The sequence below is a fragment of the Pteronotus mesoamericanus genome, unplaced genomic scaffold (genome assembly GCF_021234165.1).
Source record: "Pteronotus mesoamericanus isolate MK-2021 breed Mesoamerican mustached bat unplaced genomic scaffold, CSHL_Meso_final contig_169, whole genome shotgun sequence".
NCBI lineage: Eukaryota > Metazoa > Chordata > Mammalia > Chiroptera > Mormoopidae > Pteronotus > Pteronotus mesoamericanus.
In genome coordinates this window covers 3,588,437-3,604,633 of record NW_026555068.1, presented here as the reverse complement: position 1 = coordinate 3,604,633, position 16,197 = coordinate 3,588,437, and the positions used below count along the sequence as shown (strand labels likewise).

The window sequence follows — 16,197 nt, the reverse complement described above, 5'->3', positions numbered from 1 at the left end:
ATATACTAAATCTACTTTATCTTATATAGCCAGTTCATTTTTTTTTAATAAATGTCTGCATGGTATATCTTTCTCCATTCTTTTTCTTTCAACATACCTCTGCCACTCATTGAAGTGTTTTTTGTGAACAGTCTATAGTTGTGTTGTGTATGTTTTTTTAATCTCTTCTGCTAACATCTTCCTTTTACCTGGTATATTTAGACCATTTAGACTTAAGATAAGTATTGATATGTTAGAGTTAACATAGTCTTCCAAGTTAACTATTTACATAACCAGGGTATATTTTTATTTTAGAGACTGAATCAAGAGACAAAGTTAAAATAGTTACCAGTGAGTACTTGACCAAGGGCTCTTTTTTAATTTGTGTGATTTTATGGCCAAAGTAAGAGTTTGATGTCATCCACTTGAAAAGTTCTTTAGGCTAAATTTGTTGCAGTCATGCTCAATTGCATGGGGCTTTGGGGTCTCAGCTGCCTATTTGTCCATGTGTTTATTAGTCCCAGAACTTTTTTCCTGAGGAAAATTTTAGCCCTAATTGGGGAATTCTCTTTGTCCATCTCCATGCAGAGGTTGGGTAGCCGTATGTTCTGTCATACATCTAATGAGTGTGCACTGAGAGGAGGCCGATAATGCTACAAGCACAGTAACTGATAGTGAGTGTTTGTGTCTACTGTCACTGAGCAGCATAGCATATTTACATATTTGTATTTCATTATCAGTTACTCATGCCCCAGTTGTTACTGCTGCATTACACATCATCCCAGGATTTAGTGGCTTGAGATCACCATTGTTACATCCTGATGGCCAGGAATTCAGAAAGGACACAGTGGGGATAGCTTGTCCCTGTTCCAGCACGTCTGGGGCCTCGTCTGAGAATGTTGGAAGGTTGTAGCCAACTCGACAGCTGGGGTCTAGAATCATCTGAATGTTCGTTCCCTCACAGACCTGCAGCTGGGCCGCGATGACATGAGGCTCGGGACTGCTAGGGGCATGCCTAGGCCTGGCCTGTCCCTGGAGTGGAGCTTCTTCACTGTGGGGCAACCTCAGGACAGCTGAACTTGTTACAGGGCACTCTGGGATCCCAGAGAAAATGTTTCAGCAAACGAAGTGCAAGCTGCATCGCTCAGCTGTCCTTTCACAGGCAAAGCAGTCACAAGCCCACTCTGATTCAAGAGGAGGGACGTAGACCTCTTCCCTCAGTGGGAACATGGTCAAAGAATTTGGTGGTCAGGGCTTACTTGAGAAAAACAATGTGTAGGGAGAGGTTAAATAGTGCCTATCATTATAATTCCCTCTAAGTGAAAAGAGAATTCCTTATATTAAACTATCATCTGAAAACTGCATGCCCAATAGGCCACACTATTTCAATATCCTATGGAATAACTTTTATGTTTTAGCTGCACAACATCAGTCTTACGATATGTTACTGAAGTTACTGTAAGAGTTTTATAGAGGCAGTGGCTCTTGGAATCCTAAGATTACAATTGTATTTCTTGTGGTTTATTGTTATTTCATGGACACAGTGAGCCATGTATTGTTTAGTGCCTGTGTTATATAGCTGGGGAAACTGAAGCTTTGAGAACTTTGTCCAAAGTCATCAAACAAATTAATGGTTGAATGGAGTGAAAATTCAGATCTCTCTTTCTCCAGGATCAGATTGTCCCTCTAAGAACTTTCCTTCGCTTTCTTACCTGAGGTGTTATTTTATGATTTGCCACCTCACCGGGTTTTAGCATGACCCAAAAGCAGATTATTATATTAGAAAGAATGTTCCTGTTGGGCTGAAAAACCTCATAGCTCCCAGCGGTCAGTATTAAAGTTGTTTTCTGATATACTTTTCACTCAAAAGGAAAAATGTTCTTTACACTCTCCTTCTGTGTTGTGTTTTCCCTTGGTGACCAGGTTGACGTGTGTGTCTGTGTCCGAGTCTGCATTTCTAGGAACCTGGAGGAAAGTATAACATAGGATTCATTTTTCCAATTGAAAGCTGATCTCCAGGGGTTTTCCTTTAAAACTTTGCAGTGGTTGGAACATACTCTTTTACAGTTTAAGATTCGGAGAGTTATATTTTAGCTCTGGTGATTTGCCCCCCAAATAACAGAAACTCCGTAAACCAGTATCCAACAAACCCCCAAAACCTACGTGGTGTCAAACAGTAAGACCTCCTTGGTGCGGTTCATAGGGCCTTCCATGATGTGGAACCTGCTTGACCCTTCAGCTTCATGTCTGACCATGTTCTTGACTTGGTCCCTCTTCCAGTTTTCTTGAGCTTCTGTCATTTCCTGAATGTACCACATTCTCCCTCCATTCTCTCGTACACTGTTGTATATGGTGACTGTGCTGTCTGCAGAGTCCTTCTTGAGTGCCCCATGCTAAGTCTGTCTGCTGCACAGCTCCTCCTCCTCCTCTTGCCTCTTGGCTGGCCGTTTCTAAGGCTTCCAAGCAGAGTTAGGGATTTCTCACTAGTACCCCCGGCCCTGACCATAGGGCTGTAGTGGCTCACTTATTTTTATGTGCCTTCCGGGCCAGGTCCATGCTTTACTCATCTTTATTTAGTCTGTTACCAATAACAGAGGGTGCTTATTGAGGACTGTTGAGTGAATGAGTGACTGGGTTAATGGATTGACACAAATATATCCCATCATTCACTATCTTCTCCTTTTACCCACTGCTCTTGTGTTTGCAAGAAGTGATACGTTATTCAGATTTCATTTAAAATACTGCCAAAGTTTGGACCATAGCTTCAAACTCTCTAATATTATGACAGAGATGTTAAAAAAAAAAAAAAAAAAAAAGATGAGCGTCTACAAGTTTGTTTTTCACGTTGGTTTTCCAGGTTGGTGCAGGTATCAGCTCCTCTTCTTTTTGGCGACTGTCATAGAAGCAACAGGAATAGCAGATCCAGCCTTGTCATGGTGCATGTTTAGCGGGAGTTGGTCATAGCTTATCTCTCATCATAAACTTGATAGACTTGGACTATTATTTACTTATCACAATGGCTAGTTTTTCATTTTTACTACCATTTGTACCAGTTTGGGGTAAAGCAATGGTTTCCAAAAGCCAGCCCTCAGACTCAATTTAATAGATGTGACGTGAGGTCCATAAATCTGTCTTTTCTAAAGCTTGGCAGCTTCTACTGGCATAGACAAATATAAGTTAACTAGTATCTGTTGTGGTAGAAAATTATGACATATTCTAGGCCTTCAGATTCCTTTCTTACTCTTCATTTTGCTGGGATTTATCTGTAGTTCAGAAGTTCCACAAAAATACACATTTTCCCCCAAAAATCCAGTGATTCAAACTTATGGCCTATTTATTAAATTAAAATGAATTCTTTAAATTTTTTTCAATTACAGTTGACCTTCAAAATTATTTTATATTAGTTTCAGGTGTAGAGCATAGTGGTTAGACATTTATATAATTTATAAAGTGATCCCCTTGTAAGGGTAGTGCCCACCTGACACCATACATAGTTATTACAATATTATTGACTATGTTGCGCTTTATATCCCCATGACTATTCTGTACTTCGTACTTTTTGATCCCTTCTCCTTTTTCACCCAAACCCCAAACCCCGCTCCCCTCTGGGAACCATCAGTTTGTTCCCTGTATCTATGAGTCTGTTTCTGTGTTGTGTATTTTGTTCTTTAGATCCCATGTGTAAGTGAAATCGTATGGCATTTGTCCTTGTCTGACTCACTAAAGTGAATTCTTACCACTGACTAATTAGATGACTTATTCAAATAAAATACATGCTTTAAGAGATGCAAGTTATTATTTTCCTTGAAGCACAAAGCAGTTGGTATTGATACTTTCAATATACTTGATTTTTAGGACTAGGACATGGGACCCAGAGACATTAAATAGTTTGTTTAAGGTGGTACAAAGTCAATGGCCAAATCAGGGTTAGACCTGAGCCTCTGGCACAGATGTTAGCCAGGCATCAGAGGCTGCGAGGGACAGCCGGGAGACTGGGAGTACCAGGGAGGAGGCTGTCCCAGTTACCTCAGGGATTGGGGATGGGGGCTTTAGGTGTGACACGGTGTGAGGCGGCAGCGCAGCGAGATAAAATGTCATGGTACCTGATGCAGGGCTATGGGTCAACGATTTGAAAATTCCCATTGATGCTATACATTAGAAATGGGTTTCTCAAGCAACAGCTAAAAATATCCTATTGCGATATTGCTAAAAAGTTACCTAGACTCAAATATTATAAATGCTAATTTATACATCACCAGGCTTTTTACCAGAATATCAAGAATCCTCCCATCTCTGAATCCACAGTGACAACTTTAAAAAAAATAAGTGATTAAATTCAGCTTCCAAGCATATTTAATGTCAGTGCATTGCACAGCAAGAGGAGGGCTTGTCCCTGAGCTGGCCTGTTGGACTGAGAGCACTGATGCATTAAATGGCTAATGAAGCAAAATGGGATGACAACATAATAGTGTAGTGACAATTGTTATCGTTATTGCTATTGCTGACATCGCTGAGTCCCTCCCATTACCAAACTTGCATTTTACATGTATTAACTTATTTAATACATGTATTGTTATTAATCCCCTTTTTTAAAGAAATTGATGTCTGTGATTCAATCAATAATGTATTATCTTAATCTTCAAAGGCAAATTTTAAGACTGACTTTTCTGGTATACCTCAAAAGTTGATTAGCTTTCTGAAGTATCTTTATTGATGTTTTTTGTCTTCAAAAGTCAGCCTTAAAAAGAAAAAAAAGATCAGAAAGGAAAGAAGAGTTATAAGCATTCTTTTGATTGTAAAGTTGATTAACCTCTAAAGAGCTTTACTTTAACACTCTCTTAAATTCAGTCATTACACCCTTCTTTCTGCAAGCATACCATTTATAACCTTGAACAAGTTACTTATTTAACTTCTGTAAAGGCCCAATTCCCCCATCTGTAAAAGGAAATGGGTAGATGGCTTACCTCTTTGAAGATTTTCTAGAGTTAAGATGACATTGGTGAATGTGGTTTGAGAAACAGACATGAGTTGGGGGTGGTGTAAATATAGTTAGGCTGTTTGTCTTTTATTTTGGTGATAAGTCGCTTAAGTAGCTGTGCACGGACAAGCTCAATGGTTTGCCAAAGACAATGGTGTGGACACACGTGCCTTGCTCTTTGACCTTGCTCATTGCTGCTGCCTCTATCTTAAATTTTCCACTTTTCAGCCATATCCTGGATAGACCATCTCACGGTGTTTTGAGAGGAAGTCCCGCAGCTGTTCGGAAATGTGCCCTGATAATGGCTGCTCTGACTTCCCTTCCTCGGATGTTTGTTCTGGAATCCCTGCAGAACTCCCCAGCATCTGGGCCCCACCGCTGTGGTCCAGCTTCTTAAACTCCAGTTAGCCCAGGCAGGCGTCTAGTCTGTGTACATTTTAGCCATTGGTTTCTTCAAGTAAGGTTACAGAAAGAGGTAGAGCTGCCATTTCATCTGAAGAAGCCAAGAACCCCCAAAGAATAAGAACGTGGAGTGAAAAGGAGATCCGTGTGCCGGGGTGCTGAGCAGCACCTCGGCCGGCCTGGCCACCGCCAGCACCTTGAGGGAGAGAAAGTGCGGAGGCCCGGTTTCCAGGGCAGCCGTAGGCTGGGCCTGCTCCTCTCCTGGAAGAGCCCCACTTTTCCCTTCAACTCAAACATCCTCAGAAACCCACTTTTTCCCATGTGTTCTGTTATCACTTCTGACTTCAGTCTCTCCCCGTTTATTCTCAGTTTGGCCCTTTTCATGTCCTTTGCCCCTGCCTTTCCTTAGGCTTTACTCCTCCCTCTCCTGTCCCCCTTTATATGGCAGGTGCCTCAGCCACTTTCTTCTCAGCGCCTGACTTCTGTGCCCCCCGCGTTTGTCCCGCAATGCCCAGGCCTACATCAGGGAGTCCCGATCGTTTCTTTTCCTCTCCCGCTTCTCCGTGCCGCTGGGAGAGTCGCCGAATGTACGTGCTGATGTAGGTGCAAGTTCACCCTCTCCAGCCTAGCCTCCCTTTCGGACTGTCCTGCTACTCCTTTCCCTGTCCTTGCGCGGCTCCCCTCCCGGCCTCGCCCTCACCGCGGCCCTACTGTCCTCCTCTCAAAGTCTGTACCCCACCCTGATCCGCCCACTCAGCGTTGCCTTCTTCCTGCTTCGCTGAGAAATTACAGACATTTGTGCTCAGGAGTTCCTTTGGCTTCTTGTCCCAAACCTGCACCATCTGTACCCTGCTCTCCTCCTTCTGTCCTGCTCTGGGAAATTAGTGACCCTTCTCTTTGCAAGACCAAGGCCTTCCCTGGGTTGTAGATTCCATGCACCTCTCATTTTCTTATTCTGTCCTGTAGCCTCATTAGCTGTTTCTATTTGTTCCTTCCTCTCAGCATGTGGAGTTGTTTCTCTCCTCCCTACCACCCTTAAAAGAAAAAAAGTACCGTTAACTCTGGAGGTTTCTCCGGCTACCGCTCCTTTGCATTCATTCTGCTTCTTCTCCCAGCACTTTCCTTCCCTCCCTTCTGTTCTGTGCAGTGGATATTCGTTAGGTTTGCAGAAAAAGATTTCTAGTTTTCCTAGAGCTTACCCTCTAGTGGCGGGAATGATAATAAATAGGTGGGTAAGTAAACACATTCAGATAATGTGCAATGAAAACAGGGTCACGTGGAAGAGGTGACAGAGAGAGAGACTGGGGAGGGGGACACTTCAGAGAGTGAAATTAGGAAAGGCCTCTTTGAGGAGGTGGCATTTGGGTAGACACGTAAAAGGGGAGGAGGGTCAGTCATGCTGGGACCCTGGGGGGAAAGCATCCCAGGAAGAGACAAAGAATGGCCATAGCAAAGGTCCTGAGGCGCGAATGAACTTGTTGAATCAAGTTCAAAGAAAAGTACATGTACTCCCTCAACTTCTTCGTGCCATTTCCTCTCTCACCCTCTTTCACATCTGGCTTCATCCCTGTCACTCATCTGAAACCATCACTGATAAGGTCACCAGTGATCCCCTGCTTGCCATCCAGGGGGCCCTTTTGTCCCCAGTGGACTTAACCTTGCTGTGACAGCTGCACTCTGGAGCTCCCCCCCCCCCGCCACCTGTGGGGGCCTCCCTGCTGCTCGGTCTGGCCTCTCTCTGTACTTCTCTCATTGCCACGGACCTCCCCGTCTCCTGTCGGCCTGCGCGCTCTGCCCCCGCACGGTCGGGCTACCCCGGGCCTGGACCTGGCTCCCTCCTCCCGTTCTACAGACTCCCTGGTGATCTGACCCACACGCACAGCCTCACCTTGTTTGCCAGGACACCCCACTCTGTCTACGAGAGGCCTAGCTGCTGATCATCAGACCTCCTCACGGGCTCCTCAGTCAGCGTCTCCAGAGCTTAACTCATGTCCTTTTTCCCACCTGTACCCGGAGTCTCGCTACCTCTCTCGGGCCCCTTACCTGCCATCCCATTTCTAACCAGCTTCTCCCCAGCTCTTTTGGCTTCTCATCATCTCTCCTGCCTTGCCATTTCTTGCTGAATCACTGAGGTTCTTTCCTCGTTGCGCTGTGGTCTCATTCCCCATCATCCATTCACACTGCGCACGGCTGTGAGATGATAACACTAGGATGATCTCTCGTCTCACTCCCGTTAACGACCTCGCGTGCTCCCGTGCGCTCCGGGACTGCGAGGATGGCCCGCTGCGCCGGCGCCGGCGGGGTGTGCCCTCGCTGACTTGCTTGCCTCGCCTCTCACCTCTCTCTCACACCTACCTTTTGCACCCCAGCCTTCCTGAAGTTTGCAAACAGAAAGAGTTGGTTTTTGCTTGTTCTGTTTACTCTGTATATTTGCTCGTGCCGCTGTCTTCTGCAGAATGCGCTCTCTGAGTTTGTAGCTTTGGCAAACAGGCTGTCAGCCTTCCGTTCTGCTGAAGTATCTTCAACATTGCACTGCCCATACCCTCCAGCAGGTGGAGACGCCCTCGTTCCCCTTCCCTCGCACCTTGGGCAGACTCTCGTAGGTGCTTCTCATATAATTTATGCCTGTTCTGTTTACCTAAGTGCTTTCTTCTCTAGAATGTGAATTCTGAAAGCACAGTGATCTTTATCATGTTCATCTTTATATCTAGTACAGAGCACAATCCATGGTAAATAATAGCCATAAGAAAAATCGATAAAGATAAAAATAGCCATGTCAAGTAGATATGAACCGTATGAGGCTGGTGGGCCAACTGGTGAGGATCCCAGCCCGCCACTGCACAGGTATCAATTGGCTTCCTACTTATTGTCAAACACTGATAAGTTTCATGGGGCGATAGGTAGGTTGTAGTTTTGGGGGAGGAAAAAAATGTCTCTACAAAGAAAGTCAGTTCCTAGGACTAGTGATGAAGGAAGGAGGCGCTCTGAGTGAGGTTTTTAGAAAATTCTGGTGAAGAACCAGGTGTTGCATTTATCTGTCTGGATCTGTGACATAAATACACACCAAATGCAATAAACAGAAATATGAAAAGCACTTTACGAATTGTTTCAGTGAGGATATCGGTCTGTGCAACCACTTCTTATCAAATGAGAGAAACATTTAGTGACAGTTTAAAACGGTGATAAACTTGAATCAGAACCTGTCACAAAGTTGCTATGAACAGATGCCCTGTGATGTCCGAGAAAGCAAGGTGCCTTACAGACATTTCTATAACCCTGCAGATGAGGGAAAGCTTTAAAGTGGTTACTTTTTTTTTTTGTGGGGAGAAAAATTACTTATATTATAGTATCTGAGCATTTCGCCGCCTTAAGCATATCTTTGCACAAATGTCAAATGTCAGCGCTTTTCTCTAAGAAAATAGAGCTGTCAACAGATGGCACTGTACTGATGTCTCATTTACCTCACATGGTCTGGGAATGAGATATTCCATTTAAGCAGAATTTTCTAGATAACTGAAGCATCATTTTGGATTAAATCTTTCTCAAGTATTTCCATGTTTCCCTTCTTGAACAGAGTCAGGATAATGCGCTCTGGCAGTAACAGAGCATGTAGGTATACGACTTTGTGATATTTCAGAGGCAGTTTACGTGGGTGGAGTGTTTTTTCTTTATATTAAATGATCTCAGACATTTAAATTTCTTTTTAAAATGATGTTCTGCCTCCTCCTCTGTTGCCAGGAGGTGACCTATCACTGTTTACTACTTTCAGCATTTCTGCTTGTTACAGATTTTCAGTTCCTATATGCTCATTTCGTTCTCATTCGCAATACTTTTTCATGAAAACACCTCCTTTCAAAATGTACTGCTTTGAATGTGTAATAGACTGTGAATTCAGTTGATTGTTGTTTAGCAACTGTTACTATTGTGTGTAAAAGGAAAAGAAACGCCCTAAGGGTGGATGTGAAGATTATCTGTGGGTAAAGAAACTAAGGCTTGACTACAGACTTGCAATTGTTTATTCTGACTTCTGTTTTTCACGGTCCTGCCTTTTCTACACTTTGAGTTATTCCCGTTGTATATGAAAAGTGACCTCGAAGGTGTAAACCCGCATACAGAGGTGTGTTCCAGTCCCTTGTTAAAGCGTTTGGTGAACGCAGGCAAACCACAACTTCTTGGGGGCTCAGCGTGCTCATCAGTAAAATAAAAAGGCTGGATTAGATGATACCTTTTCGTGTTCTCAAGTGCCAAAAAGGACCTTCAGCAAAAGGATCTGAAAGCCCTTAGACTCAAGTGTCTGGAGGACTGAGTGATCACTTGGGATTGAGATTGTCCTGGAACCTTTCCATAGGAGGAGGGTCCGGTTTAGGAGTGGGGAGGGAGTCGGGAGGAGGTGGGTGGCCTGGTGGGAAAGTGTGGCAAGTGCAAGGCCTCATCAGAGGAGAGCAGTTACTGTAGTAAAACACACATAACATATAATTTACCATTTTAATCATTTTTAAGTGTACAGTTTTGTGACATGAAGTACATTTATGTTGTTATGTGAGCATCACCAGTATCATTTCTAGAACTTTTTCATCATGTCAAATAGGAACTCTGTGCCCATTAACCTCTAATTTGCCATTCCTTGCCCCCCCCCGCCCCCCAATGCCTGCCGCCGCTGCTGCCACCGCCCTGCCCCTGGTAACCCCCAACCTACTCTCTGTCTCTATGACTTGGACTATTCTAAGTACCTCATGTAAGTGGAAACCTACAACACTTATCCTTTTGTGACTGGTTTATTTCATGTCGCTTATGTTTTCAAGGTTCATCATGTTGTAGCGTGTATCCGAATTTCATTCCTTTTAAAGACTAATAGTCCATTGTATGTATATACCATGTTTTGTTTACCCATTTATCTGTTGATGGGAATCTGGGTGGTTTCCATCTTTTGCTATTGTGAACAATGCTCCTATGAACATGTGTGCACAAGTATCTGTTCAAGTCTCTGTTTTCATTTCTTCTGGGTACATACCCAGAAGTGGAATTGCTGCATCACATGATAATTCTGTGTTTAACGTTTTGAGGAACTTGCCAGACTGTTTTCCACAGAAGCTGAACCATTTTGCATCCCCCCCAGCATTGCAGGTGCGCCCCAGCTTCTCCTGGGGGAAGGGCAGCTATATGTGCTCAGCACCAACCAGCTTGATGGGAGCCCCGATTTTACATGAGGCGGGGCAAGCCCTACAATTAGGGCAGTAGATGGGGGCCAGGGATTGAGGCCCTGGTATTGGCACTTTATTCTCTGGGCTTTGGGAAGCTGGCGAGGGCTCTGGAGCTAGGGGGAAAGTGGGATTGCAGTGGTACCATGGGAAGGCTAAGGCTCAAAGGGTATGTGCAGGATGTATTGGGTCCTGGGCATGGAACCTGGGTCTGCGGAAGAGGGCAGCGACCCCGCTGGGAGACCTAGGCACCATGGAGGAAGTGGCAGAGGCTGGGATGAAAGCAGAGACACCCCTGGGCTCAGCAGGGTGGCACTGGCCACAGCCTGCTCGCACTCAGGTTGAAAGAGGGTGAGGGTGTATTGGGCGTAAGGAGTGGTACCTCCTCAACCTCATGATTTCTTCTCTTTTTTTCCATCCTCACCCGAGAACAGGCTTATTAATTTTAGAGGGAGGGGAAGAGAAGGGGAGAGAGAGGGAGAAAAACATTCATGTGAGAGAGGGACATCGATTGGTTGGCACTCACATGCACCCTGACTGAGGATCAGACCTGCAACCTAGTCACGTGCCCTGACCGGAAATCGAACCTGCAACCTTTTGGTTTATGGGATGATGCTGCTACCAACTGAGCCACACTGGCCAGGGTTTGACCTTTGATTTCTGAGGTCCTACACTGAAGACAGGATGTAGACAGGGGACCTGCTTCTGTTTAGCTCCTTGTCAACTGAAGGCATAGACGTTTGCAGCTGTTTCTTGGTTACCTGGAGGTGTCCCCACCTAGCTGGCCATTCTAGGGTTTGGCCCCTTGAGTAGGTAAGATGAGCATTAGGATGCTTGCACAGGAGCAGAAACACCAAACCCAAAGCAGGTGTGGAGAGAAAGAAGGGAAAAGAGGGTGCCCGTTAGGGTGTCTAAACCGAAATTTAAGCTAGCTCCAAAGTTCTTATTTTGATCTTCAGTTTGCATAGTGCATAAAAATGTTACTATTCTACTTTCTATCACAAGGAAGGTGTCTGTGTGACCGATTGACTTTGCATTTGCCACTGTGCATGCCAGCTTATTGGTTAAAACCATTCCTGCCTCAGAACACTTCTGTCCCCTTTTCTCTCCGCCCCTTCGTGTCTCCACCAATAAAGATTTCTGCAAGGCACAAGGGTCCGGGTAGGTATTGTCCTTTGTGCTGCGAGAAGGCTGAGAGGGCCGCGTGTGTTCCCGTGTGGGAGCACGTGCCTGTGGGTGTAACAGGCAGATGGCTGGATGTGGGCTTTAGTGGACAAAGGCTGCAAGAGAGTTTAAAATAACATTTAAAATTGGACTAAAGGGATCTAAAATGAGATTTGTAAGCCATAATTAATTTAATTAGGTGGAGTATGGGGAAATATGCTAAAGAGTTGATATAATAATTGTGTCAGGCCACAGGATGCAGAAGACAAAGAGAAGGCAGCTGACACGGTGGCTGCAGGTTGGCCCGGCTGTGCTGGCCTTCCTGGAAACCACTCACGAGGCTGCCGCCTGTCACTCCGGGCTGACCCTGCGTGTTCCGCATGGGCAGCCGTGCGCACATGGTTCTAAGAATCGCTATTAAGAAGACATTACATTCTCTGGGTTTTTTACAGATAGATGTCCATCTCTTGAGATGGGTTTGTGTATATCTCCACCCATGTTTTCAAATCTATGGATTTAGGTTTTAAAAATTAATGATTCTTATTCTGGTGCTGAGAAAGAAAATGACTGAGTTAAAAAAAAAATCCCCAGCCCACCTACATTTTTATCTGCACGTTAAACTGTCAGCAGCCTTTCCCATGTTTATTGCTGCGGGGAGAGGGCCCGCTTGCTGACACGCGTAGTGGAAGTTTGACAGGACTCAGCCACCCACCCTGGCAGGGCTGCTTTGTGCAGACATGCTGTCACCGAACGTGACTACTTCATGACTCAGCCCAGCCTTATTTGGGCCCTGGAGTTGGGGGCTTACCCAGCTGTGTAGACACGTTAGCGGTCGGGGAAGAGCCTCTTCCCTTCACGAGTCCTAGTTGCCTGAGAGAATGAACAGACTTTGAGGGGAACCACTTCACATTCTCGCAGAGGTCCTCCTTCTTTCTTCCATGCATGGCCCCCTGTGGTGGCTCTGACTTCTGTTTCAGCACCAGCTCAGTAAAGCTTCTCTCAGCTTCCCCGGCTCTGAGGGCTGCAGGGCCACCCACCCGCCACCAGGGAAGTGATGAAGGCTTCAGAAGAGGACTTGGTCCTTGTAACTCTGCGTCAGGTCCTTCAGTCACTTGCGCTCAACTGTCATTGCCAGTGGGTTGCACGTTTTGTATCTCTAGACAGGCTGTGGGACAGTTGTCAGAAATGACTCTATAAAAATCCCCAAGTCCTCTCTGTCACACCTAAAGGGGATTCAAACTCCCCTTTAACAGGATCAAAGCGGCCATAAAACAAGGCCGTAGTGTGAAATGCTCTTATCAGGCTAAGAACAGAGATAAGGACTTGGTAGTGTTTGTGAAGAAGACCTGTAGTTCCTGCTGAAGAGAAGAGGAGGGAGAGTGAGGAAGAAAAGAAAAGTGGTTTGGGAGAGGCCTTGAGAACTGTAGCTGACCCTAGGCTGATAGTTTCCTTGGAAAAGTATTTTGGTAGCTACTCAAAGACTGCGGGGTGCTTTCTAGCTATTGTGGGATTAAGAAGAAGGAAGGGTCATGGCATAGAAAACATGGCAAATCAAAGATAACAGATGAGGAAGCTTATCTGGTGATGTGTAGAATTTCACCTCCCCCCCCCCCCCATAGGAAGAACGCCCACAATACACGTGGCTTTGGCAAGGCGACAGAGCATAGGTGCCAGGGGTCGGGCGCTCAGTGGGTAGGGAAGCTGTTGAGCCTGGCCTGAGGGAGGCTCACCCTGAGAGTTGAGCTGAGGTTCTGGGTCACATCTTCAGCCTGACAAGTCAGACTGTGTGGAATTTTAGTAACAGTGACATGGGGTAGAACACAGTTTGGGCCGGGGGTTGGTGGGGGGGGTCCATAAATAGATTTGCCCTAGAGCACTGAGCTGTGCTGCTTCTCAGAGGTAGGAAGGACAACATGAAATTAAGATGTGTGCCTGTCGTGGTGCTGGGTGTTTTAACTGTTTTCTGTTTTACTGCTTCCAGAAGCTTCCAGAGGGCCATATGGCCCATAGGAGCCACTCCAGGTTAACTTGAATAGATCACTGTGGTCAGTTAATTTGAAATGGCTGTAATTTTTAAGAGATAATATTAATGCAGTATTTCAATTAAATAAATATGACAATTATTTTATCTAATCATATTGCAGAAAATGCAGATAGTAGCAGAAAAGAAAAAACACATAACCCTACTCTGCATCATAGCCGGTCTTATTTTGACATGTTTTCTTATAGTCCTTTCTTCAATGCTGCTAAATATAGTTTCATATCCAACATTACAAACTTCCCCCATGTTTTTATGAAGTCTTTATAACGGTAATTTTAAATTAATGGTATTTTGATGTCTTTGGGGATTTTTTAAAGTGGGAGCATTTTGAGTCTTTTTAAATAATTATTAAATGTAGAGATTTGATTTTAGTTTTTAATTTGTTTTCTTAAAAGGCATTTTGTGCCAGACCTCAGCTATAAAAACAATTATCTTTTCCTGTATTTCTGTTAACAGGGATCTACCGCACAGAAAGGGATAAAGGCACTTTGTATGAGCTCACGTTCAAAGGGGACCACAAACACGAATTCAGACGACTTGTCTTGTTTCGACCATTTGGCCCTATCATGAAAGTCAAAAAAGAAAAACTCAACATGGCCAACACACTTATCAACGTGATCGTGCCACTGGCAAGGAGGGTGGACAAGTTCCGACAGTTCATGCAGAATTTCAGGTTTGTTTGTTTGCACCTGTTTATCTTCCTCCACGTGGAGCCTGTTGAATGCTGATATCATTTCCCATCATCTCCTTCATTTCCCCTGCCAAGTACAAAGGCTTCTTTCTCTTCTTGTTCACTTCTGTTTTCACCGTATCAACATTATCACTTGTGTTTGCCTTTCCCTAAAGCAATTAAAAAAGTTACCAGATTAAGCAGATTTACCTTCAGAAGGGGAACATAGGAAGGACTGGGTTTGCATCGGGACCTGCAGAGGTGGCCTCCTGCCTGCTGTGTGCAGTTCTGACTTGACTTTGGGCTCAGGTTTGGGAACAGCAGGGGCCATGCTATCTCATTGGTAGAGTGGACCCTCTCCCAGACCCTCAAAGGCGAGCACCACGAGGCTACGGATTTGTGCTAGAGGCTACACTTGCTCTGCTGTAGGCGGGCTTCATTTGCTGTCCTGCTCTAGCAGCGATTGGAATGGATTAAATCAGAATCTATTTTATATTCTAACCTGTGTCTCTTCGGAGATTAAACTTAAAATTATGCCAAGAAGTTTCCAAGCACTCATTTCTGAGGCTACTTAAGAAGACTAACTGGGGTTTTATTTTCAGATACAGGAATGTAGTTTTTACACGGGTCTCCAAGGTCTTGCGCAGTGTTGGATTTTATAAGGTGTAAGTGACTAACATGCACTTACTGGTTGAGGTTAATCAGCTAACTTACTTAGCCAGCTTCTTTTAAAGATAGGAAGTCATATGTGTCTAATTATAAATCTTGGAAGATCAAACTTATTTTTAGTATTTTATCATTAAATTCACATTATTAAAAGCCAGTAACGTTGAGTATAAGGGTATGGTTGATACTTGTTAAAATTCTGGATAATGAATGCACTCTTTTTTTAATTTTTGCATTTGAAGAGTAACCCTTTCTTAATTACACTTTAAGGTCAGAATCCAGTAGTCTTAGAAGAGACCTTTGGAGGCCATTGGCCTAATCCTCCCGTAGGTCAGAACCCCGTGGTAGCATTCTGACATGCAATTTTTCTTTGCAGTGTGGGTGTCCAGGTAACTACCTGCTTCACAAAGTAGGCTGCCTCTGCATTGACCAGTGCAGACAGAAAGCTCACGTTCATGAGGCCCTGAAGTCCGCCTCACTGTAGTTCTACCCAGTGGGCCCAATGCTAGCCTATGAAGAAGTAGCAAATCCATTTCCCCTTAAACATCATAGCCTTACAGATACTCAAAGAAAGCTATCATAACTCTCTTTCTCTTTCCTGTGATGTCATACGGGCTAGGGTGGACCGATCTTTCCTTCCGTTCCCAGTTTGTAGAACACGCCTGTGGCCACGGTCACTTGAGTCTCGGCCGTGTCCTCCCGGGTCCCGTGCTGAAGTGTCTGTGTAGCTTTGGCTCTGTCGGCCTTCCTGTGAGGTCTCCCTGTTCTCTCTGTGCTCTCCTCAGAATGGCAGGGTGCTGCTGGTTGATTAAGCATTACATCCTTAGAAGGACTGAACCTGTGGCTGGCACTAGGCAGTAGGTCAAATCATTCCCCCCAGCCACTTGTGTGCCCATTCCTAGGACGAGTTCCTTTAGCTAGGAAGCTGCCTAGGGCTTGCCAGATTAAGGGCCCTGAGACTTGCATCAGCACCTAGGCCAGCCTCCGAGCGGGCTGGGCTTGGTGAGGCAGTGCTTGTGCTAGAGGAATGTCTGCTTGGGGAAGGGCCGGGTCCTCTGTGTGGGACTCCAGGGCCTGAAGCAGCAAGGAATCCATGACT

General features: G+C 44.9%; 1 protein-coding gene across 3 annotated transcripts in view; it reads left to right on the top strand.

Moving 5' to 3' along the window:
- CSGALNACT1 (chondroitin sulfate N-acetylgalactosaminyltransferase 1) overlaps positions 1 to 16,197 on the top strand; it is a 299,337-nt gene that overhangs the window by 247,627 nt on the left and 35,513 nt on the right. For all 3 annotated transcript variants that reach the window (XM_054565921.1, XM_054565923.1, XM_054565922.1), the window contains exon 4: positions 14,219 to 14,435. In XM_054565921.1, coding sequence (XP_054421896.1) covers positions 14,219 to 14,435 — 217 coding nt within the window. The remainder of the gene's footprint in view (positions 1 to 14,218; positions 14,436 to 16,197) is intronic.